The sequence below is a fragment of the Camelina sativa genome, chromosome 3, assembly GCF_030686135.1.
Source record: "Camelina sativa cultivar CO46 ecotype springtype chromosome 3, ASM3068613v1".
NCBI lineage: Eukaryota > Viridiplantae > Streptophyta > Magnoliopsida > Brassicales > Brassicaceae > Camelina > Camelina sativa.
This window is the reverse complement of record NC_141882.1, coordinates 29777269-29802717: the sequence shown is the minus strand read 5'-3', so window position 1 is coordinate 29802717 and position 25449 is coordinate 29777269. Positions and strand designations below refer to the sequence as shown.

General features: G+C 33.1%; 4 protein-coding genes and 3 non-coding genes across 8 annotated transcripts; 3 read left to right on the top strand and 4 right to left on the bottom strand.

Annotated features, from left to right (window-relative positions):
• Positions 1–1621: 1621 nt before the first annotated feature.
• LOC147947872 (uncharacterized) lies at positions 1622–2032 on the bottom strand. The gene is made up of 2 exons (XM_087507083.1): positions 1865–2032; positions 1622–1788 (listed from the first exon to the last, which is right to left on the bottom strand). Exons 1-2 carry the CDS (start codon positions 1989–1991, stop codon positions 1724–1726), a joined length of 192 nt encoding a protein of 63 aa, XP_087363209.1. The 5' UTR covers positions 1992–2032; the 3' UTR covers positions 1622–1723.
• A 4525-nt stretch (positions 2033–6557) lies between these two features.
• LOC104779347 (putative LRR receptor-like serine/threonine-protein kinase At1g53430) lies at positions 6558–12424 on the bottom strand. The gene is made up of 24 exons (XM_087507481.1): positions 12295–12424; positions 11260–11437; positions 11089–11160; positions 10914–10982; positions 10741–10812; positions 10591–10662; positions 10435–10506; positions 10279–10350; positions 10141–10212; positions 9978–10049; positions 9818–9892; positions 9655–9726; positions 9506–9571; positions 9374–9433; positions 9241–9279; positions 9110–9159; positions 8654–9024; positions 8526–8577; positions 8379–8450; positions 8133–8279; positions 7919–8040; positions 7631–7841; positions 7311–7548; positions 6558–7230 (listed from the first exon to the last, which is right to left on the bottom strand). Exons 1-24 carry the CDS (start codon positions 12422–12424, stop codon positions 6615–6617), a joined length of 3072 nt encoding a protein of 1023 aa, XP_087363607.1. The 3' UTR covers positions 6558–6614.
• A 2057-nt stretch (positions 12425–14481) lies between these two features.
• On the bottom strand, positions 14482–17038 carry LOC104778277 (uncharacterized). The gene is made up of 4 exons (XM_010502685.3): positions 16638–17038; positions 15998–16120; positions 14853–14972; positions 14482–14773 (listed from the first exon to the last, which is right to left on the bottom strand). The coding sequence occupies exons 1-4, from the start codon at positions 16672–16674 to the stop codon at positions 14709–14711; spliced, it is 345 nt and encodes a 114-aa protein (XP_010500987.1). The 5' UTR covers positions 16675–17038; the 3' UTR covers positions 14482–14708.
• TRNAC-GCA (transfer RNA cysteine (anticodon GCA)) lies at positions 15204–15275 on the top strand. Its single transcript has one exon. It is a non-coding gene; the product is annotated as a tRNA-Cys (tRNA).
• TRNAC-GCA (transfer RNA cysteine (anticodon GCA)) lies at positions 15591–15662 on the top strand. The gene has a single exon. It is a non-coding gene; the product is annotated as a tRNA-Cys (tRNA).
• On the top strand, positions 15768–15839 carry TRNAC-GCA (transfer RNA cysteine (anticodon GCA)). Its single transcript has one exon. It is a non-coding gene; the product is annotated as a tRNA-Cys (tRNA).
• A 2353-nt stretch (positions 17039–19391) lies between the features above and the next one.
• On the bottom strand, positions 19392–25197 carry LOC104778276 (ABC transporter G family member 24). 2 transcript variants are annotated; one of them, XM_087507080.1, is made up of 14 exons: positions 24931–25197; positions 24159–24416; positions 23749–23825; positions 23305–23577; positions 23137–23200; positions 22902–23044; positions 22714–22748; positions 22543–22616; positions 21292–22463; positions 20750–21205; positions 20513–20661; positions 20104–20393; positions 19895–20028; positions 19392–19816 (listed from the first exon to the last, which is right to left on the bottom strand). In XM_087507080.1, the coding sequence occupies exons 7-14, from the start codon at positions 22733–22735 to the stop codon at positions 19660–19662; spliced, it is 2454 nt and encodes an 817-aa protein (XP_087363206.1). In that variant the 5' UTR covers positions 22736–22748; positions 22902–23044; positions 23137–23200; positions 23305–23577; positions 23749–23825; positions 24159–24416; positions 24931–25197; the 3' UTR covers positions 19392–19659. The 2 variants fall into 2 exon arrangements, with proteins under 2 accessions (XP_087363206.1, XP_010500986.1); XM_010502684.3 differs by having other exon boundaries at positions 22898–23044; positions 24931–25140.
• Positions 25198–25449: the final 252 nt, after the last annotated feature.

Below are 25449 nucleotides of genomic sequence, written 5' to 3'. Positions count from 1 at the left end.
ATTAACCGTGTTCCCTTTGATGACTGGGTTCATTTTAAGAAGCGCCTCCTTCTGCGTTTTGGCAATTTGCGCGTGAAAGGACCCAGCCAGAGCTTATTTTGTATCAAGCAGGAAGGTTCAATGGCTGAATACGTTAGGAAGTTTGAGGATCTCTCTGCGCAGGTTTCGGGTTTAGATGATGTGAAGTTAGAAGGTATATTTTTGAATGGTGCAGGAGCTGGTATACATGATGAAACCTCATGATTTACCTGAATTGATTGCGGTGTCGTTGTCTATGGAGTCGAGTACGTTAAGGTCTGTTATGCAGAGGGAAAAACCAAAGGCGATAGAAGCTCAGAAACAGTTGGTTCCAGCCGCTACAGTTTCTGTTCCTACACCACTCCTTGGTTGGAAGTCTAAGTCTACATTCGGTGATGCTACTAGAGGGGTGGAGAAACAATCAGTCGAGAAAGGAGCTCCACCTGTTCTACCTCGTCCTCAGAGGCATCGAACAAGTGCTGAATTGGATGATATGCGTAGGCGAAGTATTTGTTTCAAGTGTCAAGGGAAGTGGTATAAAGGACATGAGTGTCTCAACAAGGAGCTGCAGATTTTAACAGTGTTGAATGATTTTGTGGTGGAAATTTTACAAGAGCATCAGACATAGGAGGATTCTGATGTTGAGTTGGTTGAGAGTCTTGTGGGTCAATGTATGGAGCTGTCTTTTAGTTCTTTTATGGGGATTTCATCTCCTAGAACAACTAAGATGCGAGGGATGATTATCAGAGATGCTGCTTTGATTATGTTAGATTGTGGTGCTACACATAACTTCCTAACTCCGACACTGGCAAAGAAATTGAAGCTTAACGCTACACCTAATGCTCATTTGGATATTCTTTTGGGCACAGGTGTCACTGTCAAGGGTTCTGGTGTGTGCAAGGGTGTCAGTTTCACTATCCAGGGCGTTACTTTTACCACAAATTTTATCATTTTGGAGTTGGGACATGTAGATGTCATTCTTGGGGTTCAGTGGTTACGTACTTTGGGAAATTGCAGAGTAAATTGGGAGACTCACGAGATGTCATTTATCTATCAAGGTCGTGAAGTGAAGTTGATTGGTGAGTCTGACTCTCAATTGACTTGTGTAGCTCTGAAAGCTACTTTGTTTAGTGAGCACGATGATGATTGTGGGTTTTCTTTGTTGGAGCAAGCTGGGGATACTCCTCCTCCCTTGCTGGAATGGCCTCGAGAGGTGGAGACAGTGTTGTAGCAGTTTGAAAATGTCTTTGTTCAACCTTCCGGTCTGCCATCTATACGTGGCCACGAACATGCTATTGCATTACTACCTGGTGTTGGAGCAGTCAATGTTCGTCCGTATAGGTATCCCCATGCTCAGAAGGAAGTGATGGAGTCCATGGTGAAGGAGATGTTGTCCACCGGCATCATTCAACCAAGTCACAGCCCTTACTCTAGCCATGTGCTATTGGTCAAGAAGAAAGATCACACTTGGCGTTTTTGTGTGGACTATAGAGCTTTGAACAGGGCTACTGTGATCGATAAATTTCCTATCCCAGTAATTGATCAGCTTTTGGATGAGTTGAATGGGCTACTGTGGGAATCAATCTGTTTTATAAGTGTCAAAATAGACAAAAGCAGAGAATCCTAATGTAACTACTTACACACAAGATTTACATTTGGTTCTTCTTCTCCATTTTTTCTCATTTCAAATCTTTTTCATCTTAAATCAATTTTCTTCCACAAAGTTGGTAGGCTCGCTTAGAACATACTTAGGTAGCTCATACTTCGCACCTCCAGGGAAATAACATGACTAGTTAGGACCATGAAGAAACAATCACAAAGGCAAGAAAAAGATTTGAACTTTCACCTCTCTCATCATAGCAGACTGTGAGATCCGTGTTCTGAACAATGACTCCTGCACTGTCTACAATTGCTTGTGCAAGAGATATGTCAGCTTCAGCAGCAGCGCGAAGCGCATCCCATATCTCTGCCATTACCAAGTGTAAAAATACACCATGTTGATACTAAGATTAGATGCAAACAGAGGAAAAACAAAGTATATCATTACTTTGACACAAAGTTTCTATGATTTCCCTTAACTCTGGTCTCTAGTATATGATTACACTGATGAAGTTGAGCATTTGATCCGTAGCAACCCAAGCAGATGATGAAGATGAGAAGAAAAAGACCATACACAGCTTTCTCGGCCGAGAAAAAGATGAAACCCATCTCTCTCGTTTTCTTTAATTTTTCCTCGTGAAAAAAAACAAACCCAAACAGACACTCTCAATTCTCAAAGAGACCAAACGATTGAGAGAACTGAGAGAGAAAGAAGAAGAAGCAAAAAAAGTGTAGCTTTTAGTATTCACTTAAATAATACAGTAATATAAGTTTGCCAAAAAAAAGGAATAAAATAATTATAATAATCTATATATAATAACAATCCGGACTAACAGTTGTGTTCTTTCAATCGTACCTTTTGGATATTTTTTGAAAAGTCGTGTTGGATCACTAAAATAGTTATTTATGAAAAGTTACAACTGTTCACCGTAGAGTTGTGATTATTGGAACATTCGTATCTTTTGAAATCTATATATATTTGTCTGTTTGAACTGTTTTCATTTTTATTGCCATAACACAAAATCAACTAAAATTTCAATCTCAACAGTTTATAATTTTTTCTAAATTACTTTCTAGCATTCACTCTTTTAAAAGTCAAAAAATTCATCTAATTCTTGATTTAACAAAAGATTTTTAGAATGATGAATAAAATAGCAATCCGAATAAATGCCACCAAAAGTTGTGTTTTTTCAATCGTATCTTTTAGAAAATTTTCCAAAAAAACCTTGTAAATAAATTAAATTATGTGTTTTACAAAAAATTGTGATTGTTTCTTGTAACGGTTGTTTGATAAGTTGCAACTGTTCATTGTAGAGTTGTGTTTATTCAAATATTCATATCTTTTAAAATCTATATATGTCTGTTTGTCTGTTTGAACTGTTTTCATTTTTTTTTCATTACACAAAATAATATAAACTTTCAACCTCAATGGTTTTTACAGCTTTCTAAATTATTCTCTAGCATTCATTCTTTTAAAAGTAAAAAAATTTCTCCAATTTTGATTTAACAAAATATTTTTGGAATGATAAATCTAATTTACAACTTTTAGTTAATTTCAAATATAAAAATTTAATGAAAATACCTGGATTTTTTTTCCAAGAATTAGATGGATTATATACTGAGTTTTTGAGTTTGACTTTTCAATATGGTAATAACTATGCCTTCTATTTAAAAGCAGTTTATAATTTTATATGGGTTATTAGGTATAAATATAATCCAGTGCATACATAACAGTTGCGATTTTTCGTAGAACCTTTTCGTAAAATATTTGTTTTTATATGTTTTTTTGAAAAGTAAATTTGAAACAGTTGTATCTGTTCATTGTAGAGTTGTGTTTTTCACTATATTTTATTTATATTTTTCATCACAACTTTTCGTTCTAATAGGTGTGTCTATTTAAATAATAATAACAAACTGAATAAATGCGAAAAATATTTGCAACTTTTTGTAGTATTATTTTTCAAAAAAATTGTTTTTATTTGTTTTTCTTAAACTCAAACAATTGTATTTATTCATTGTATTGTTGTGTCTTTTCACTATATTTTATTCATATTTTTTATCATAATTTTTCATTCTAATAGGTATGTCTATTTAAATAGTCATGTCTTTTGAACTTTTTTTATATTTGTCTCTTCATCAATAATCGTTGAAACAAATTTTCAGCTTTATGTTGAATCTAAATAATTTGGATATTAATATCTAATATTAAACATTATTCTATAATCTAAATCAAATTTTAGAAATGATTATAGCAATATAGAAATATAATTAAACTAAATATATAATTTACAGTTGTGTCTATTTATCGTAACTTTCGTTAAAACTATGTTCATTTATTTTATTTTGTTTTTAAAAGTTGTGTATTTTAATCTTAATTTTTCGTTGATACAGTTTCACTCACTATTAAATATATTTTAATTATAATTATTTAATAGAAAATTATATTTACTCACTATAACCATTAGTTCAATATTGTCAGTTAGGATCACTTTGTCATAATGATTTTTTAATTGTATTTATTTATCATAATTCTTCATAAATTATCTTATATATTTATTATACTTTAAACAATGTTTTTTTGCAAAGTTGCGTCTATTATACATAATATTTTTTGTTATAAGTTTTCATTTTGATGGTTTTGATTTTAGTAACAGTTTATGTTTAATATTTATGTGTTCAAACTACTCTATTATATTCAAATGATTTTATAATGTATAATTTTAAATTTTATTTACTTTTTCTAAAATATTTCTCATGCGACATCGCGGGGATCTGAGTTCTAGTAATAATAATCATATATAAACATTAATAACAAAATCTCATAACTATATACATATTTTAGTATTTAGCCACCGATGATGAATACTTTATGTGGGGCTTATAGTCTTCGTTTATGTTATAAATCATTAACAGTAAGCTGTAGCAAATTTTGTGATTTTAGATTTCGTACTTATAATAATAGTAGATATTCACCCGCGATATATCGCAGGTCTATTTTTTAATATAAATAAAATGATATTTGTTTTGTAGATTAACTATATTAATAACTGATATTTAATTTGGATTTTTAAAATGTGTAACCTTACAAATACAAATATATATATTTTTTTGATAAAAATACAGATATATATTAATTAGTGTAGAAAATATTTTGTTTGAGGTTTATTGTTTTATATTATAGGAACTATAACATACAATTAAATACTGTGTGTTTATAGAATTAATTCATATTGTTTTGTAAAATTGGAAATTAAATATTAATAAAATTAATTATAAATTAATACTTAATGTTAAAGGTAAGTCTGGGCATAAAAACCGTACCTGAATACCCAACCCAGAATCCGACCCGAAAAACTGAGTTCGGGTTGGGTACGGTTTGCCTATAAAACCCTATTGGGTTCTATTTTCTAATACCCGTGGGTTTAGGTTAGGGTCGGGTAATACCCGGTATCCGTTTGGGTACCCATTAAACCCAAACATATAAACATATTTATAATACTTATCATTAATATAATGCAATTACCTCAAAATTATGATTATAATTTTGAATATTTCATTTAGTTTTATACCTAAATATCAAAAATAATAAAAATATCTAAAATATTTTGTCACATAAGTCAAAATTTAATTAAATTTCAATTTAATGAATTTTAATTATTTTTTTTTGGGTACCCGGTAGTTCGGATACTAATTGGGTTCTAAAATTTGTAACCCAAACGGATCCGAACCCGATATTACCCAAACCGAACCGAACCCATATATCTAAAAATACCGAATGGGTTCTATTTTTCTAAACCCGTTTACCCGAACCCGAATGGGTAATACCCAAACCCGAACGGGTTACTGGAATGGTTCCTATTGTTTTGGAAATTTTATTAGGATAGGAAATCTTGTTTTCAAAAATCAAAACTTAATATTAATTACTTAAATGAAAAACAAATTAATAATTAATGTCAATGGCATGCTTGTAAATAGGTATGGATTTCAGGATTTATTTGCTAAATGTCTCCAAAAATGTATATATAGATGTTTCATCATTTTCCCTTGTTAAATATTTGATTTTGTTAAAAAAAAATTGAACAAATATTTCCTTGATTTTGTAAGACATTTGCATTGGTAGTTTCAGGAAGAGTTTCACACATTTAAAATAAATCAAAAATAAAAAATAATAATATTTTTAACAAAAAAAAAGAGAATTGTTTCTCGATGGTTATGAGAAACTTTGAAAAACCCAGAACCTATCAGATTATGACAGATGTCACTATTTAAGTAGATAGATTTTGTTATAAGAAACTTTTTCTACAAAAACTTAAAATCATAATTAAATAGTTTATTTGTTGTTTTACTTTTTTATTTTTTTATAAATTTTAAAATAAAATTAGCTATCTAACAAGTTCCATTATACATAAAATTAAATATATTTACTATGTAATTTAATATGATTACCAAAAAAAAATAAGTAATTTAATAAGTTTAAAAATATTTTTAATAATTTTGATTAAATGCAAAAAATAAAACATAAATATTCAAATAAAATTAAATTAAATATATTAAGTTATATTAAAATAATAATATTATATTAATGAGAATTTTAAATGAGTGAACATACAATATTAAGAAGAGTTTCTCATTGAGTTCTCACCAATGCATATCCTCTAATGTTTTAGTTACTATTTAATGAAACAATACTCATAAAAAGTGATGTAGGCCTTGCTCTCATTGGTAACTAAATTGATGGGTGGAAGTGGTGGATTGACTTAGTTCCTGATTGGTAGCACATTTTTAAGACTTTAAAAAAATTTTAAAGCCTTCACACTCTCAATTCTTTTCACTCTATGTTTATTTTACTTTATTTCAAAGTATGCCATTTGAACTTTATTTTATTTTATTTTTTGAAAATTTTCAGTTGTTTGTTATAAAATTTGATTGATATGTGTATATCAGGTTAATATAGTTGTGTCTGTAAATTGATTAAAAGAATCTTAATGATTAACAATTCATGACTCAATCTTCACATCGGTAAGATCATCTAAAAGTATCCTCGAGGAAGATGATGAACGTCCTTCTTCTTGCTGTTGTAGGCTAACATCTTTGCTAGGCTCGGAGAAGGAAGAATCGACCCACGGACCGTCCATCGAAGAGGAGCTTATGTGTTGTTCTCTGTTTCTCGCAAATGTTGAGGCTTGTGAATCGCTGTCTTGTGACAAAAGCTCAAAGGCCTTAAACCTCATTGCAGCTGAACCACTTGGATCTACTTCACGTTTCACCAATGGTGGTTGGACTTTGATTTTTCCTTCTAGCATTTTTACAACAGATGACATTGGTGGTCTCAATGTCGGAGATGGGTTTGTGCAGAGTAAAGCTATGTTCAACATACTCATCGCTTCTTTCTTCGAAAAGCTTGTACCGAGATCTGGATCCACGAGTTCTAGCAGGCTCCCTTGTTCTTGCAAAACATATGCCCAATCAAGAAGGTAAACGAACTCTTCTTTTGGTCTGTAATTTGTGTTGCTCTTTCCACTCACAATCTCTAAGCAGACAACACCGAAGCTGTAAACATCTGCCTTGTCTGTTAAGTAACCTCTCATTGCATACTCTGGAGCCATGTAACCTCTGCATGGATGAAATATAAATTCTTGTAAGTGTTAAGCGCTCGCTATGAAATTTAGAAAAGATAAGTAATGAACACTCACATTGTTCCTGCAATCCTTGTGCTGATATGTGTATTCTCTTCTTCGTCGAGTTTAGCTAGACCAAAGTCAGATATCTTAGCATTTAGAGACAGATCAAGAAGCACATTTGTCGCTTTTATGTCTCTATGAACAATCTTCAGCCTTGATTCCTCGTGTAGATAAGACAATCCTTTCGCAATCCCTAAGCATATCTTGTTCCTTGTTGACCAATCCAAGTGAAGTCTCTGTTTTTCTGTGCCTGTTAAGATAACCCACAGGAGACTTTAGCTTAAAGATCAAGAACATAAAACTATCTTTCTCAGATGGACAAAAAAACCAACCAAAGAGTGCGCGAGCGAGACTGTTGTTCTCTAAGTACTCATATACAAGCAAAAGCTCTTTCCCTTCGATGCAACAACCATAAAGTTTCACAAGATTTGGGTGTTGCAATGCAGAGATCATCCCAATCTCAGTCACAAATTCTCTGTTTCCTTGCTTAGATTTTGATGAAAGCTGCTTCACCGCGATGGTCATTCCATCAGCGAGAACACCCTAATAACCAAAACACATTATAACACCAAACGTAAAGAACTTGTGAAGATGTGTAAAACCAAAGCAATCATGATCACCTTATAAACTGGTCCAAATCCTCCTTCACCAATCTTGTTTTCTGGATCAAAGTTATTAGTAGCACGTTTGATTTGTTTCAATGTGAATGATCCTGTCTGCAAATCAAGTCCCCTAAGCTCTTCTGATAAAACAAAAAAAGTAAGATTTGAAAGAAACAATCAGATCTTGAAAATGAGAAAGAGCATTTCTTGAAAATGATGTTTTCTTTCTTACCATTTTCATCCACTTCTTTTTTTCCACCTAAGTAACCTGTAAGCCAGAGGATTAGAAGTACCAGCAACCCGAAAACCGCACACGCTGCAATTACAATGCCTGCAACTGCTCCATTGGACAATTCTTTTCCATTATCAACCTTGAAATCTACAACAACAGGCAATATAGTATAGAGAGAACAATCACCCACTTACTCACTCTAACATAATTTCAAACAGTTGAGAAATATTTGGATAGGAAACTCACTTGGTGTAATCGTTATGGCAGATATGAGAGGCCCGTAAACACTTCGTGTTGGTATTCCGTTTGTGCCTTTTCCTGTCCATTGCAAATTAATCTCCAACGTACTTCCATTCACTTGAACTTCATTAATTTTTCGTATGAAGGGTTTACCAACTCCACCTGCTCTCTCTGCTATGTTGAAGTCCCTCTCCAACAAATTCCCCTGCACAAGAGAATCATCCCATTTTGAATTCTAATCCAAGAAACTGAAACTTTCTTCTTTGTTTTGCTAAACTCACTTGGACATAAATGTCAAATATTCGCCCCCCTAAGCTACTAAAAGTCTGGTCATTGGAGAACATAATCTCTGCAAAATGGAGCTGCACTTTGTAACTTCCTTTTCTCATGCATAGTCCATAGTACTTGAGTGACTGTGGAGAAAGACGGGCTGTTTTGTAATACTCTGGAGTTGTATCATTGATCAATTTAAATCTGTCAGTTGCTAAGTAGGACGCATCGTCCTTGCCTAGCCAAACTCCAGAACTGCTGTATCCCCAACTTTCAGAGACGGAAGAAAAAGTTGATAGGCCTCTACTGTTCAAGTCATCTGTATACGTGTCTTTGTCAGTCTTGAGTCTGCTTCCTCCACAATTGATGAACAGGGAAGACTCTGCGAGAACCCGGAAACAAAAATGTAACTGGTTAGCTAGGGGTTTCTTTCTAGGTAAGATTGAATCTTTGAGATGCAAACTCACGATCTGCATCTCCTGGACATGGAAGATCTTCTCTCAAGCACCATTGAGTACTACACAAGTAAAGTTGTTTCTATTTTGTAAGTATCTTTGGTTTTCGGGTTTCGGAAAAGAGGGAGAAAAAGGAGACTCACGAGTTATCGGTTACTGACGGGTAGCTGGAGATCAAGTTCCTGAAAAATGTTAACCAATAGTGCTGATTAGAAAAAACATATAGACAAAGTTAAAGTTGAAAAATCACGGATATGAAACAAAAACAGTGCTTACACATCAAGCTGATTACAGCTTACAGTAGGTGGCTGAGTGAAATTGTTGTCAGATAAATCACTGACAACAGATCAAGAAATTAATGACCCGAGATAATCATCAAAGTCGAGGTAAGTTATTTAGTTTGCTTACAGGCTTTCTTTACTGTTGATGAGGAACTGAGGAACTGGACCAGTCAATGAGTTATTATTCAGATACCTAAAGCAGCAAAGTAGTTAACATTCAGTTTTTGAAAGTAAAGATTTTATATCATCATTATATGTTGATAATTTGAAACTTACATATAGTTAAATTTCTCAAGATTCCGAAATGTGTCTGGAATTACACCGGTTAGCATGTTTGAGCTTAAATCTCTGCACACACACATGTACAAACTTTAATGTGGGCCTTGGATCACATTATTAGCCTTTTAGCTGTGAAATTAGAAATAGATTTTTGACTTACAGTTCCTTCATCACACTCATGGAGGTGCCAATGTAATCTGGTATAGGTCCCCTTATCAAACAATTTCTTAGTACCCTGATGAAGTTGGTAGAATGTTAAACACTGTTTGATGAAACAGAGTTTATAAATTGAGTTGAATCAAACTTCGATCAACACTTACAATCGTTCTATGTTCGTCATATTTTTCAGGTCTGGAAAAGAAGAGGCCGGTCCACGCAAATCGGTTATCCTCCTGATAAGAGAGAGAGCTTTATTAAGCTCAAAAGTTTTGATGACAAGCATGCAAAAGTATAAGGTAATTATTAAACTCTTTGGTTACTTACAATTCAGTCAAGTTCTTCAAGTTTGATATTGAAGCTGGAATTGGACCTTCCATTGATGTGCCTTGAAGGTCTCTGTAGAATTAACAGTTTAGTCACTACAAATTTTACAGTTTAATCAGAGAAATGACGGTTACTCACAGCCTATCGAGCAGAGTCCAGTTTCCGATAAAATCAGGTATCTTGCCAGATAGAGAGTTTCCATCAATCCGACTGCAAGAAACAAATGAAGCTTTTAGAATCAGTCCAAAGTTTCCATCAATCCGACTGCAAGAAATCTCATGTATCTCTACTTACAAATCAGTCAAGTTCTTAAGATTGCTTAAGGACTCAGGGATCGGACCAGTGAAGTTGTTTGAAGAGAGTAGCCTGTATTTATAAATACACCAAATCACTAAGTAAAACTGAAATAACAATGAAGGGAAAAAAAAAGTATATAATAAAAGATCTTACAATCTTTTCAAGCTTCTTAAGTTCCCTAGGTTTGAAGGAAGTGGTCCTGTAAATAAATTAGCTTCCAAAACCCTGCAAATTCGTTTTTTACATATTAGAATAGAAGTCAATTCTAGTTTGACGAAAACAAGATAAGATATGTTACATTACACTTCAGTAAGCGTAGTAATCTCTCCGAGTTGATGAGGGAATGGTCCAGAGAGACGGTTTCCGATTACAGACCTTTTAGTAAACAGAAACGGAAGAATCAGGACAACTTCACTATTATTATCACAAGAAAAAAAAAAAAGTAAAAATATATATGTGTTGCAGAGAATGGTTACAAGATTTTAAGCGGAATTTGAGACAATGTCGCAGGTATCGTTCCATTGAGAAAGTTCCGAGTAAGATCTCTGTAAGAAAAAACGAAAGGCAAAACATAAACCGAAGATTGCTTGAGCTCCAAGTTTCAGACATTTTGCGAAGAATGAAGGAACATTGAGAAAAAAATGTGCTTACATCTGTTGAAGACTCGTGAGGTTTCCGAACTCAGACGGGAAAATTCCAGGCAAGCTTAAACTTTTGAGCTGTCTGTTGATGAAAATCAAGAAGAGAAAGTTTTTGTTTTAGAACCATAACTCTGTTTCTTACTTGGAAAGTTACTGAGGTGACAAATAGACATATACTTACATGTTTGTGACATGACAAACTGAGCTGGCATTGAAAGTACAGTCGCAGGTGATGTTACTGGTCGGTGGGTTTTCCAATGAGCTGCCAACAAAGTTCCATTTTCCGTCGGAACAAGAAGTCCTCTCGATGTTCACTGTTTGGTTTTGTAGCTTTGTAAAGATCGTCCGCAATGTTTGAACTGTGCAAAATTGGTCAAACATTTAAAGTCATACTTTTGATATAAATCAGGAAAGTCCAATTAATAAATTAAGAATGAGAGATTAAACAACTACTATAATAAATCTCAATCTGAACGTCTCTGTAATTGACCCAACTTGCACATATTGAAAGAGATTTATTCGTTTACAACACATTTTTGAGAAAAATTATACATATATTATCCGGATGGGACAAATGATCATATATTAGACAGAAAAAGAAAAAAAGAATTCATACAATAAAATGATAAATCACTCTTTTACATTCTACCAAAAAAAAAAAAAAAAATCACTCATTTACAAATTGACGTACTAGAAGAAGGTCTTATAATAAAATGGTAATCATGATCCGATCGGTTTCATTTTATCATACATGAAGTCATGAATTTGAGATACAAACCATGAACTTAACATGCGTATACATGAAAAAACGTAAAAAGTGTGTGTTCTTTTAGTCAACTATGTGTACCTAGTTTTTAAGCTTTTGCATCGTGCAACTATGACGACCCACCATTCAATTATGAAATATTGAGCGAAATTGAAATAAATCCAATTAGTATTCTTAGCAAAAAAATTGTTTTTTCAGCGTTTTATTTGTCAAATATGACGAAAATTTGACTTTAGAAATTTTAAACCTTATACCAAAAGCTAATAATGGATAATCACGATCTCTTGTGGAATTCTTGAATTTTTTTTTTTGGTAAAGTGGAATTCTTGAATTCACAATCTAGTTAGTTTTTTTTTTTTTTTTTTGGTCTCAAGAACAAGAAGCATCGAATTATTGAAACTAAAGTCGAAGAAATCAAAGGAATTTATAAGAAATGTGTGTGTGGATTACACAAAAGATTGAGACGCACCTCATCTTCTGGCAAAAGTGGTTGAGCATTTGATCCAAAATTCTCCAATAAGCAAATGAAGATGAGAAGAAGAGCATACACAACTTTCTCTGTCGAGAAGATGAAAACCATCTTCTCGATTTTGTTCTGGGGAAAAAAACCAAACAGACAAGACGAGACTAGAGTAGACGATTGAGAGAGAGAGCGAGAAAGAGATATAGAGGAGTTGAGAGAGAAAGAGGAAGAAGAAAGAAACAGTTGTGAAAAAGCTTTTAGTGTGTTCATATATATATACATAAAAAAATGAGGAAAAAAAAATCCTGATAAATGTATTTTGTCAAAAAAAAAAATACATTACTATTATCTTATAAAAAAATAACTCATATAATAAAAAAATGAGGAAAAAAATCCTGATAAATGTATTTTTAAGATATACTGTATGTACTTATGTAGCCGCCGGAAATTAATAATTTGTGTGGGGTTTAACTAGCTGCTTTCTAATCTTCATTTGTATTTTAAAATATATTACTATTATCTTAAATATTTGATGAATTTAGTTTACTTTTCTTACACATTCTACATTTGTATATGAATAAATAGTGATATGGTTTTGTTCTACATTTGGTCTTAAAGAAATAAATATTACGATTATCTTAAATATTTGATATATTTAGTTTACTTTTCTTATAGATTCTACATTTGTATTTGAAATATATTGTTGTATTTAGTTTAATTAATGTGCGCATCAAGTTGTATTTATTTTTTAGATCAATTTCAATAAATTTTAAAATTACTAATTTAATGTATATGAAAAAACAAACCATATTTACCAAATAATATAAAAGTGCATATATTTATTTTTGCATACGTTCCTATCCTACCCAGAAGGATCCACGTTCGGCTTCCGCTGTTTCTGACGATCATAATTAATTAAATAAATTAAAGTATTATTATTGTAGTCAAAACACACACTGTAGCTTTTTGTAAACTATTAAAACTTTATAAAACTAGAACAAGACCTTGTCTCCCCATGCAAAAAGGTTAATTTTTCTACTTTAAACGTAGAAATGTTAAACAAATGGCCAATGGACATGTTTTTTTTTTTTGATAACTTAAGGGACATATGTTTTTCTTGACTGCTTTATTAGTTTTACTTTTACACATAGCTTTTAAATAAATAAATAATTGATCTTTTTAATTTCAAGTTCAAAGCACCGGAGTCCAAAAGGATTGGCTGTGATGTTGTCTATAAGCAGCTATACGCACTTAGCCCAAAATCTTGATTGTTTATGGTTTATTAGACCTTAGAAGGTATAGAAAATATTTTGTCTTAAAAGTTTTTATAAATTACATTACGTTTTTGACAAAACAGTAATGTCGTTAATTATGTGTTGTTATACGTTGATATTTTGACGCTTTATAAATTTGTGACATTGCAAATTCTAAATGTATAGAAAAAAATCTGACTTTGGTCTTGACAAACTTGATGAAGAGGACAACCACTCACATTAGCACTCGAATATATAGCTGGAGCATTGTAAGTTATGTCAGGCAAGATTTGCTTATATCACACAACAGATTAGTTGTTTTTTTTTTTTTTTTGGTCACCAACAGATTAATTGTTTTGCAATATTTTTGCAGCGGTTACATGGTATTGTAATTCTAGAGATAGTTCATGGCAGGAGTAATAAGATAGAACGATCCATGGACAATTCTACTTTCTCTCTTATTGACTCGTTAATTAACCAATTTTCCTTTTGATAACATTATTTCACGTTAATCATTGAGTAAAAGTCTCAAACTTTTTTGTTCTTCTTTCCCTAGGTGGAGGGTATTGAGGGATCAGAATAATCTGTTGGAAACTGGTGGATCCGAGACTCGGATCAGATTACAACAGAGAAGAGGAAATGACCATGATCCAAATTTCGATAATGTGTCCAAGCTCAGAATCCTGTGAGAGACCGTCAATGTCAGAAGTGGTGAAGATGTTGGAAGGTAAGAAGATGGTGGAGACGGAGAAACTTGAGGATGCTTCAATCCATAGAGAAACAACGAGACTTGAAAACATGAACACAATGAATAAGTATTATGGAACGATAGGGCAAGAGATAAGTACGAGTATGAGCATGAGTGATAAAAGTAAATCATCATCAGATCATTAGCAAGTTTGTGTATATAACATATTAAGATGAAACTCAAAGAACTGTCTTTAGATTTCCAGAAACAATCTGAGTTTTTAGGTACAAGTCAGAGAGAGAGAGAGAGAGAGAGAGAGAGAGAGATGTGGGAATCAATATTTTTTATAAGTGTCAAAATAGACAAAAGCAGAGAATCCTAATGTAACTACTTACACACAAGATTTACATTTGGTTCTTCTTTTCCTTTTTTTGTCTTTTCAAATCTTCTTCATCTTAAATCAATTTTCTTCCACAAAGTTGGTAGGCTCGCTTAGAACATACTTAGGTAGCTCATACTTAGCGCCTGGAGGGCAATAACAGCACTAGTTAGGACCAAGAAGAACAATCACAAAGGCAAGCGAAAAAAAGATTTGAACTTTCACCTCTCTCGTCATAGCAGACTGTGAGATCCGTGTTCTGAACAATGACTCCTGCACTGTCTACAATTGCTTGTGCAAGAGATATGTCAGCTTCAGCAGCAGCGCGAAGCGCATCCCATATCTCTGCCATTACCAAGTGTAAAAATACACCATGTTGATACTAAGATTAGATGCAAACAGAGAAAAAAAAAAGTATATCATTGTTTTGACACAAAGTTTCTATGATTTCCCCTAACTGTGGTATATCATTACACTGACACAATAATTGCCTTGAAGTTCAATGGTAAACACTTGAAATTCTCAACCTAGTAAAATATCTTTTCACACAAGTCTGCTGATGAAGTTCAGCAAAAAGGGTCCTTAGCTCAGTGGTAGAGCAATTGACTGCAGATCAATAGGTCACCGGTTCGAATCCGGTAAGGCCCTTTTATTTCTTACCTTTTAATCCTTCCTAATCCCTACAATTCCTTTTTCACAGACCTTTAAATAATCATATGGTAAATCAATGACTATTTCGTATTCATCTCTATGTGTAAGTCATCTCTAACAACCATAGGGTTTCTTTCTTGGCTCAGTAATTGAGTAATTGACCTACCAATAGCTCACCGGTTCGAACCAGTAGGACTTAAACCTCTCTTTTTCTCTCTTTCCCAATCACCAATACCCCTTTTTCACAAAACCTTGCAGATCAATGCCTATTATATAATCTTCTCTCTGTGTAACTCATTAACAAACAACAAAGGGTCCTTAGCTCAGTGGTAGAGCAATTGACTGCAGATCAATAGGTCACCGGTTCGAATCCGGTAGGGCCCTTAAAAGTCTCTCTTTTTTCTATCCTTCAGTCACCAATATCTCTTTTTTGCAGATGAAAGACTAATCTATAAACCTTCTTGTACAACTCATTGCTAAACAACCAAAGGGTCCTTAGCTCAGTGGTAGAGCAATTGACTGCAGATCAATAGGTCACCGGTTCGAACCCGGTAGGGCCCTTAGAATATCTCTTTTGTCCCCTCCCTCCCAATCACTAATATCCCTTTTCTACAAACCTTCCAATTCTTTATTGTGTAATCAAATGGTATAAAGCAAAAAAGAAAACACAACTCAAAAAATAAAAATCAAGGCAAGCTCAAGGAATAAGTAACAGTTACCTTTCCTACCGCCATAATGAGGAGCAGTGTCCCAAAACTCTTCTCTCAGTTTCATAAGCTCAGCTTTGGTGATCGGTTGGGTGTGCTTCCATGGTTTCGGCTTCCTAATTTTCTTCACTGACCCTGTAAAGAAACAAGAAGTTATCCATCTGAATGCAATGCATATATTAAAAGATCTAATATGCAACATCAATCATAAGGCATTGACAATAAAGATTGAAAAGCAAGTCCATTGGCAGCAACTAGCTTTATCGGTGTAGATCATTCACTTAATTTTCTTTCCATAAAAGAAAAGCCAACCATAGTTAGTAGATATGTAGATGCACATAAACAAAACATACACATATAAAAATCTAAAAACATAAACAAATCCTTCACTAGAATCAATAATTAAAACATCAAAGATTTGTAACTGAATCAAACCCCATCAGATCAGATAAAACCTAAACCCTAAAATTTCAATGAACAAAATCTACATCAAGGTTGGAACAAAAGAACACTCTAAACATATTAATTACACATCTAGGGTTTTTTCTCATCTACTCCGAAAACAAAACAAAAAAAGATGATTCCTTTTTTCGCCTTATCGAATAAAATAGAACAGAGTAAAGTCGTAGAACTAAGAAAGATTCGATCTCACCATCTCCTTGCGACTGTGTTGATCCAGCACAACCCATTAATCTGCTTCTTTCAACCCTTCAAGTAAAAAAAAAAAACACAAATTCTCTCGCAGAAACGGATTCAGACAGAACAAGGGTTTTGTCGAAGCTTCATCGAAACCAATCAAAGTCGCAAACTTTTCACCTTCCCTTTAAAAAAGAGAAAGCAAAGATATTTCTTTTGTTCGAATCTTGAGACACACAAATCAGATGTCGGTAGAATGAAGAAGAAGAAGAAGAAGAAGATCAAGACCGAGTTGAATCGGCGGTGTTGATGATTGTGACATTATTTTGTGTAAATCTTTTCGTTTATTTAAAGATTTGATTTTTTTTCTTTGGGTTTTTTTTTTTTTTTGGCTTCGCTGTTTTCTCAATTAAAGGCAAAAAATGTTTCTAAATCCAATGCGAACCAATGTTACATCACCCAATCAGATTTCACCACGTCATCCTAATTATTCTTTGGATTGAAGAATCTATGCACTTTAAATCTTTTATCTTTTAACTAATAATTGATCATGGCTTAATTTAAGTTGATCAGGTTGAGAAAAAGAATTAGGCAATAATCATTCACTTTTAAAAGTCGCTACCAGATTTGTTTTTGTTGTTATTTAAAGAAGGAATAGTTGAATTTGTTAATTAATCCCGTAGATAATGATGGTATACAATAATATTGCTATTGCACTGAGATTTTTTTTTTCTTTTCAAAACAAGATTGCAATTTTTAATTATTTAAACCGAAAGATATTTATGTATGGTAAATAATCTTGAGAAATGAATCACATTTTCTTTTTTTTAAGAAGGAACACATGCTTGAATTTTTTTATATATTATTATTTCCTACTATTTATTTAGTAAGAGTTTATTTTAAAGAGATTAAGGCCATGAATGCTTTGTAGTTTTTAATTGGCTTTTAGTTTTTAGTTTTTGGTTTTTGCCTTTTTGACTTTTGGTTTTTATTTTGTTTTTTAGTTTTTTTGACTTTTGGTATAGATTTTAGTTTTTGCATAATCTTGAATGGTAGAAAAATGATTTAGTGGGGTTATTGGTTCGAGATTTGAATATATTTTTAAATATTTTAATTGTTATATAGAATCTGTTGTTATTCGATTAAGATTTTGTTAAATCCTGTTAAAGTTTAGTGTTATTAGTTTGATTTGTAAAAAAATCATTTAAAATCTTAACAAATTTGGGTTATTAGATTCAGACTTTTATAAAGTCATTAAAATTTTTGTGTTATTCAATTAAAACAAAAAAATATATGATTGTTAATGAGTTCAATTATTATGTTATTGGTTCATGATTTTAGACACTTTCTTTACAAAATAAAGTCATAAAAAATATCACAAAAATACAGAGATTTTTTGGAGAACTTTACAAGATTTTAGAAAACTAAACAACAAAACTCTCTATCAATCTTTAAACAATCTTTAACAATCTTTCAGTTATTCACTTTTAATGATTTTATTGAACTCTTCAAAAATCTTCATAAATTAGAATCCAATACCAATCCCGAAATTTTCTTTAAGTGATTTTAGTTATTGTTTTGGGTTTAATTTTTGTTTTTTTAAATGTCACCTAAGTTTTTTTTATTTAGAAACCCACAAAACTTGGTTTTTAGATTCTCTATGAACAAATAAGAAAAACCACTTAAAATCTGCTTTTCTTAATTTTTAGGAAATCTATTTTTTTGAATCATGAATGGCTAATTAACTAGTTTTTGCAAAATCAAAAACCTAAAACTGGTTCAAAATCTGCAGCCATTCGAGGCCTGAAACCTTTTCAATCAAGAAAATGATATGAAACTCACTAACTTCAAGTCTTACTATTTTAGTGAGTTTATCGTGATTCTTTTCTAGAAGACACACATGTTCTACAGTAAAACCTCTATAAATTAATAATGTTGGGATTGGGACTAAGACATTTTATTAATTTATCTATAAATTAATAATAATTATTTTATAGTGTAAATTAATAATTATTAATTTATATGCATATTTTTAATTGTTTGGTTTTTAAAAATTATGAATTGAGACAATTTTTGCAAAATAAGATTAGAATTTTGGATGTTGTAAATGTTATGGTGTTGGAATTGAATTTGAAATAATTAAAAAATATTATTGACAATGAATTACAATTATTATAGACAAACTCACTTATACACATGACATAAATATTCAAATTTATGAATAAGAATATCAATTATCGTATTTTAACATTTTATCAAACTATCAAAATGTAAATGATGCATATTTAAAAATTGAAAACTTTAAAAAGTTTTAGCTGTTTTATGAAATGTTATAAATTATTTTATATCATTATAGTTTGAAGATATAACATAACAATTGTTTTATAGATATGAGGTTAAAGAGAAACATACTTTACTATATTAGTATATATATATGTAAATTTACATGATTATTAATTTATGATATTATTGGGACCATATTTTACATGGGGATTTCAAAAAAAAATATTAATTATCTTATTATGTTATTGAATTTTATTATTTTTTACACTATTACGACTTGGGACTAGCAAAATTATTAATTTATAGTGTTTATTAATTTATAGAGAATTAATTTATAGAGGTTTTACTATATATATTTCTTACTATTTGTTTAGTAATAGTTTATTTAAAAGAGATCAGAAACTCACTCAACTTCAAGTCTTCTTAAACCAGAAGTTTTTGGAAATGTTTTAGTTCCATTGTGCCAAAATCTAAGAACAAGCCAAGATTTCAAAAAGACCATATAGATTAGATGATCGGATTTGGCAACACTTTCTCTTGGGTTTGAAAACCAACATTGATGTCACAGAGGATCTGGACAAAGTTTCTTACTACTTATAAGACAAGAAACTAAGATGAACAAATAAATAATTTCCCAACAAATCTATATTCTTTGTAAAATTCAGCCAACAAAGCTCTTCTTCTTCTTCTACCTGAAGGCTTCAGATTCCTGCGAACTTTTAGTGAAGTTAAATCCATAAAGAAACGATCTTTCTTCACTTCTTTTGAAGTATGATCATCCCCACAAAGGCAATCCCACGAGTGGCCACACCTATGAGAAGCAATATCATTATGGATAAATTCCACTCGTTAATGTCGTAGCCACTCTTCATAAGCGATCCACATCGTGTAATCATCCATACTCCATAGTACCTGAAATCCAATATATGAATCAAACCAAGATTTTGAAAGGTAACTTCTTTGTGCTTCTGTTCCAACTTGTTTTCGTACCTTTGAGCATTTCCTATCACAAATGCCTCCAAAGCCCACTTTGGATAACTCAAGTCAGCCATGATCCTAATAGCTTCACTATTCTTCGGTTGGGTTGCAACAAGTGTTAAAACGACTGGAAGAAGAACAGAAAACTGCAAAACCAAGTCTGTCATTAGATACGTAGAGAGTATGATTCGTCTTCAAAAGGAAACTTAGATAAAACTTACCAGCTGGGCTGAGCTCGGTTGGAGAAAGATAGCCAACGCATATGCAATACCGGTCACACAATATACGAGGCAGACCAAAACAATATAGTTATCGAAAAATGTTGATCTCGGATTCGTGAAGAAATAGAACATAGAGAGATAGACCAATGGCTTGACAAGTATATTGAAAAAGTCTATTGTATCTTTGGCAAGGAAGCAGGCCGAGCTACTCATCCCCGAGGCACTTTCTCTCCAGTAATGTAACTTGTCTAGTGAGAATGATCTTAAAGCTGCTATTTTGCAAAGAAGAGCTGACAAAAGAAGAAAAGCAAAAGATAAGATTCATAAGAAGTTAAGAACATGAATCAAGTTCTCAGAAATTGATTGATAACAGTTATGATAGGTTAATAGAGGATTTAATCCAACTTACAGACTGCTATAATAGTGTAGGTATAGCCAGGAGCTCCAAAGCTCTCATCACTTGCTTTAATAAGTGATCCTAAACAAGCTCCAGCAAGCAACAATATCAAATAGTCTGTGGCTTGTAATTGAGCTTCTCTCATTCGCTGCTTAGCTATCCTGAAATCAAGAACATAAATCCGTTTTATTCCAACATCCAAGAATTCAAATGATCATAAATAAGTCGTGGAAGATTTAAGAAGAAAACCTTCCAAGAAAATATTTGTATTGTAGCCACATAGAAGGGGTTCTTCTGTGGGACAAATCTCGAGACTTTAAGAAGTTATGGCGTATTTTATCACTACGCAACCTGAAATTACAATACACATCACCCCATAGCTCTGTGGCAAATGTTTGGTTACCAATGACTGGATTCGTTTCAAGACCATCAGCACTGTTGTTCCGCATATCTAATGGAACCGAGTACCCTTTGTGAAGCATCCACCTTTGAGGAAGCTCTTTGTAACCAACACCAGAATTCCCAATTGATATCACAACGCCTTCCAGAACGTCAATGTAGTAGTCAGGAGGGTTGATACGGTCTGGAACATTTATTCCCAACCCCGAGAAGTATTCTTCGACATTGTTGACTGATCCATGGTAAACAATAAGTCCACCTTTCGCGAGAAGTACTAGATCATTGAACGTTTTGAACAAAGTATAACTGCAACAAAGAAACATGAATTAAAAAAATCCATGGCACATAAAGAAGCTATTACCTCTACGGGTGTAAATTATTTTTCAAGATACCTTGGTTGGTGAACAACCATGCAAATATTGACTCCCTCGAGGGCTTCATGCCGAAGTGCTCTAAGAAGAAGCTGTGATGAGGCACTATCCAAGCCAGAAGTAGGCTCATCCAAGAATAAAACCGAAGGCTCCATTACCATTTCTAAACCCACATTCACTCGTTTCCTCTGCCCTCCTGAGATTCCCCGCTTCTCTACTGTACCAACTATAGAATTCCTAACAGCTTGTAGCCCCAAAGAGTCGATGATTCTTTCAACCACAAGAACTTTTTCTGCTTTCGATAGACCCGCAGGTAATCTGCATTTAGCATGGAACCAAAGATTTTCCTCTACTGTCAAGTTTCCATGAACAACATCATCTTGTGGCACAAAACCAATAATTTTTTTATATGAGTGGATTGATTCGGGCTTCCCGTTTATAAGAATCGAACCACTCAATTTGCATCCGACAGCTTTCCCAGCCAAAGCAGATAGCAGACTTGTCTTTCCTGCTCCTGATGGGCCCATCACAGCTGTGATCCGACCTGGTTTCATGATTCCTGTGACACATCTCAACACATGCTTACCATTGGACTTTAAGGTAAGAGTTAAATCTCTAAAAGATAACTCCATGAGAGGCCTCTTTCTCGTCTCAGTATTAGTAGCCATTGCAACTATTCCTGAAAACGTAAGATTCTTATTTGCTTGCTCCATGGCTTTCTCCTTCTCAATCCGATCGTACGCATACTTGAAGATTTGGCTCCGTGTTTTCTTAGTTTTGGCCAAATTCTGTCTTTTTACTCTCTTTTCTTCTGTTTCAAGCCTTGCTCTTTCATTACTTACAGCGGCTGCATCATCTTCAATCTCATAACTAGATTGCGCAGCAGAGGAACTCGCAGGACTTGAATATTTTGACATGTCTATATCTTCATCTATCTCAGAAGAGTCCCCACGACCCAACATCATGTGGGTATCTCCATCATGATTGGACTTTTTACCTGAAAATGTCCGATTTATTTGTGCACGGATCTCACTGACATGCTTTTTGGTAGCCTCTCTAGCAGCTTTCCATCTCTGATTAGCTTTTGCTTTCTTCACCGCTGCTTCTCTTGATTTCGCCTGCCTCTTTTCTCTCGTCGTTAGGATTTGATCGGAACAATTGTAGATAATGAGTAGAATAGTACTCACTCCAGCCTGCACAAACAAATTGAAGGCCACTCTTTAAGTGGAAAACCTTAGTTTTACAGATTCAATGATAAGTGAAAAAACTTACGATAACCATAACCCCAAATGCATGCATGTTCTGATTTGCTGTGTTGGGATTGCAGGACGTTAACTTAAAGCAAGCTGCAAAAGACAAGACGTACTTAATAGATAAAGATGAAAATAGTAAACATTACTTAGTTCTGTGACAACAAGCAATCATGAATATTCGATGACATACGTTTCTCAGATGTAGACCCCATTCTGCAGTAGTGCCTAAATCAACAACAAAAGTATAACCAGTTAAACCAAAAAAAGTTTGAAACAAATATGATTCTCAGCTGGATCATTCATTTGATTTAACACAATGTTGAGGACAATTTGTCAGGATAGAACGGAGTTTGAAGGGACGAAAAAATGAATACCCACTATCACAAGGTACTTTTTGAGTGGTGGTTGGACAATACGATCCCGCGGAACAGAATACTTCACCGCTGGATCTGATATCGGCCCATACATTCGCACCTCCACAAGTGTGGTTTGGTCGTCCTGGTGGTAGTTGATAAGTATACCTACATATTTGACATAACATCTCATCTTATCCCGCAATAATATCACATGTATCATACTAGTATTTGTATCAAAGATGGAATAAAAAACTTACGGTTCACATAAGCTTGTAGTCTTATTAAGGGTAGCTAAGGGACAATGAGCACCAAGGGGACAAGCTTTTTCAAAACAGAACAAAAATTCAGAAACAGTGTTAGTTAGACCATTTCATATAGATGAGAAAAGCTTATATAAACCATGAAGGCGTTTATAAATTGCTTACGTATCATGCAGGTGAGGCCACGGGGGCAGAAAAACCCTTCACAGCAAGCCATACAGTTTTCTGTTCTTTCAGGAAAATCTTTGGAGTTTTGTAGGTCGACTTGTTCGGTTGGTTCAACACTACAGCCCCATCCAGGTTCACAACCAGAGACCCATGAAGTCAAGTTGCAATTTACATTTGGTTGCAAGTGGCCTTGGCTATTCGACTTATTGAAAAAAGCATTAAAATAGAACTTCATCTCTGCTGCTGTACAGATACGCCTACCAATGTCACCTGTTCACCGAAAATGTAAACACATAAAAAGATATGAAAATTATATCATCAGATTAACTCCAAGAACCATAACAGTGTTCCTATAAAATCATCAAATCGTTGATCTACCATTCCATCTTTTTTAAACAGATTAATTTTCTGTGTTGGTTCGTTCTAAGTAATAGTCAGTACCTTTGGTTTTCTGAATGCAAGAAGATAAGAAGTCCAAGTTGGTGGAGAAGTTAAAAGCTTTGTTCCAATCAGCATCCCTGAGATAGTGATTTCAACAAAAGGATAAACAACCTGATCAAAATATCTCACAAGACTTTTTGTAAGCTCAAAGAGTATATCACCTACAGCACCTACGAGTTAATTAGCAAGTGAAGCTATCAATGCATAAACTATACTAAGATCAAAGAATTGAAAGTTCCACATCCTCTTTAGGAATGCTGATATCTTAGTAAATAAATAAAAGACTAAGGTGAAATCTTAATCAGAAAAATGAGACATTTGATTGCATTAGTGATACAAGTCTACAAAAATTAGAAACCAAAGCAAAGCAAATATAGTGCAGATTACAGTTTAAGAGAAAGAAAACTGACGGGTCTTTGATGCAAAACTTTGCTCTGGTACCGAGCTCACGATTAAGAGCAGCTGTGCTATTAGAAAGCCTGCTGTAAACCATCTGTGTAACGAGTGGAAGAACAGCTGGATTTTCGAACTCACTGGTGTCCCCAATAGTTTGACCATTACCAGCATTAATGTAACAAAGCAACCACAGAACTAAGATCACCAATCTGAGATTAGATCCATATTTAAGCCAACTTCGCCGGTTCACACTCATCTTGAGATTCAAAAGCCTTAAAAGACACATAATAGAATTTGACTAAATCAGATGCAAAAACAACAACTAACAAAAACATAAAAAGCCATGCTTGATTTATCAAGTTAAATGAAACGTTTTGAGACATAGTGATTTGTGAATGGAGAAGGAAGAAACGTGAAGGAAGTTGGAGAAAACGATGGTGCAAAGACTAAAATGGTAACTGAAACAATGTGAAAAACGACCCATATCTTAATATTTTTTAAAATCAATCTGTTAAGCTTGATTTTTGGGTTTAGCTACATAAAGGTTGAATCTTTATTAGTCTTATCACATCACATCTCAGCTCTTTTAACAAATTAAGCAGAAACGAACTCCAAAACAATCTAATTCGAGAACCCAGAAACTTGAAAATTGCTTTCTTTGTCTCCAGATCACATTCGAACACCATCACAAAAACATCACAAGTTTTAATTTTTATTCCTTTGATTCTACAGACTAGAAGAGTTAAACCAAGATAAACGGAAGGGAAGGGAGAAAAAAAAACGTACATTGTGACTTGTGAGGCATTAAAGTTCATGACTTGGAAGCTGAAGAATCCATGGAACTTGAAGTTGCTATATATTCAGGGAAGCTTTTTAAACTATTAGTCTGAGATATGCAGATTTTAATCTGTCGTCATTGTCATTGACCTTATAATAAGAAGGAAGAATGAAGAAGGAAGAAGAAGAGAGTGCGTTGAATGATTGTATTATTAGGACAAGGAAAGGACATGTAGACCTAGTAATTATAATTACAGTTTCTAAATCTATAAAAGTATCAACCTTTTTTACCGATTGATTTAGGAATATATATATATATATATATATATATATATATATTCTTTCTATGTTTATTCAAAAATTTCTCTAAGTAAAAATGATACGAAATATTTGTAATGTGGCAATTTCCCCTAATAATATACGCGTTTGATTACTGATTTTAGTGACTAAGAAAATGAAATTTCTGTTTTTAATTATTAGTACAAAAAAAAATGCAGATTTCTCTTGTTCTAATATCAAAAAAGTTGT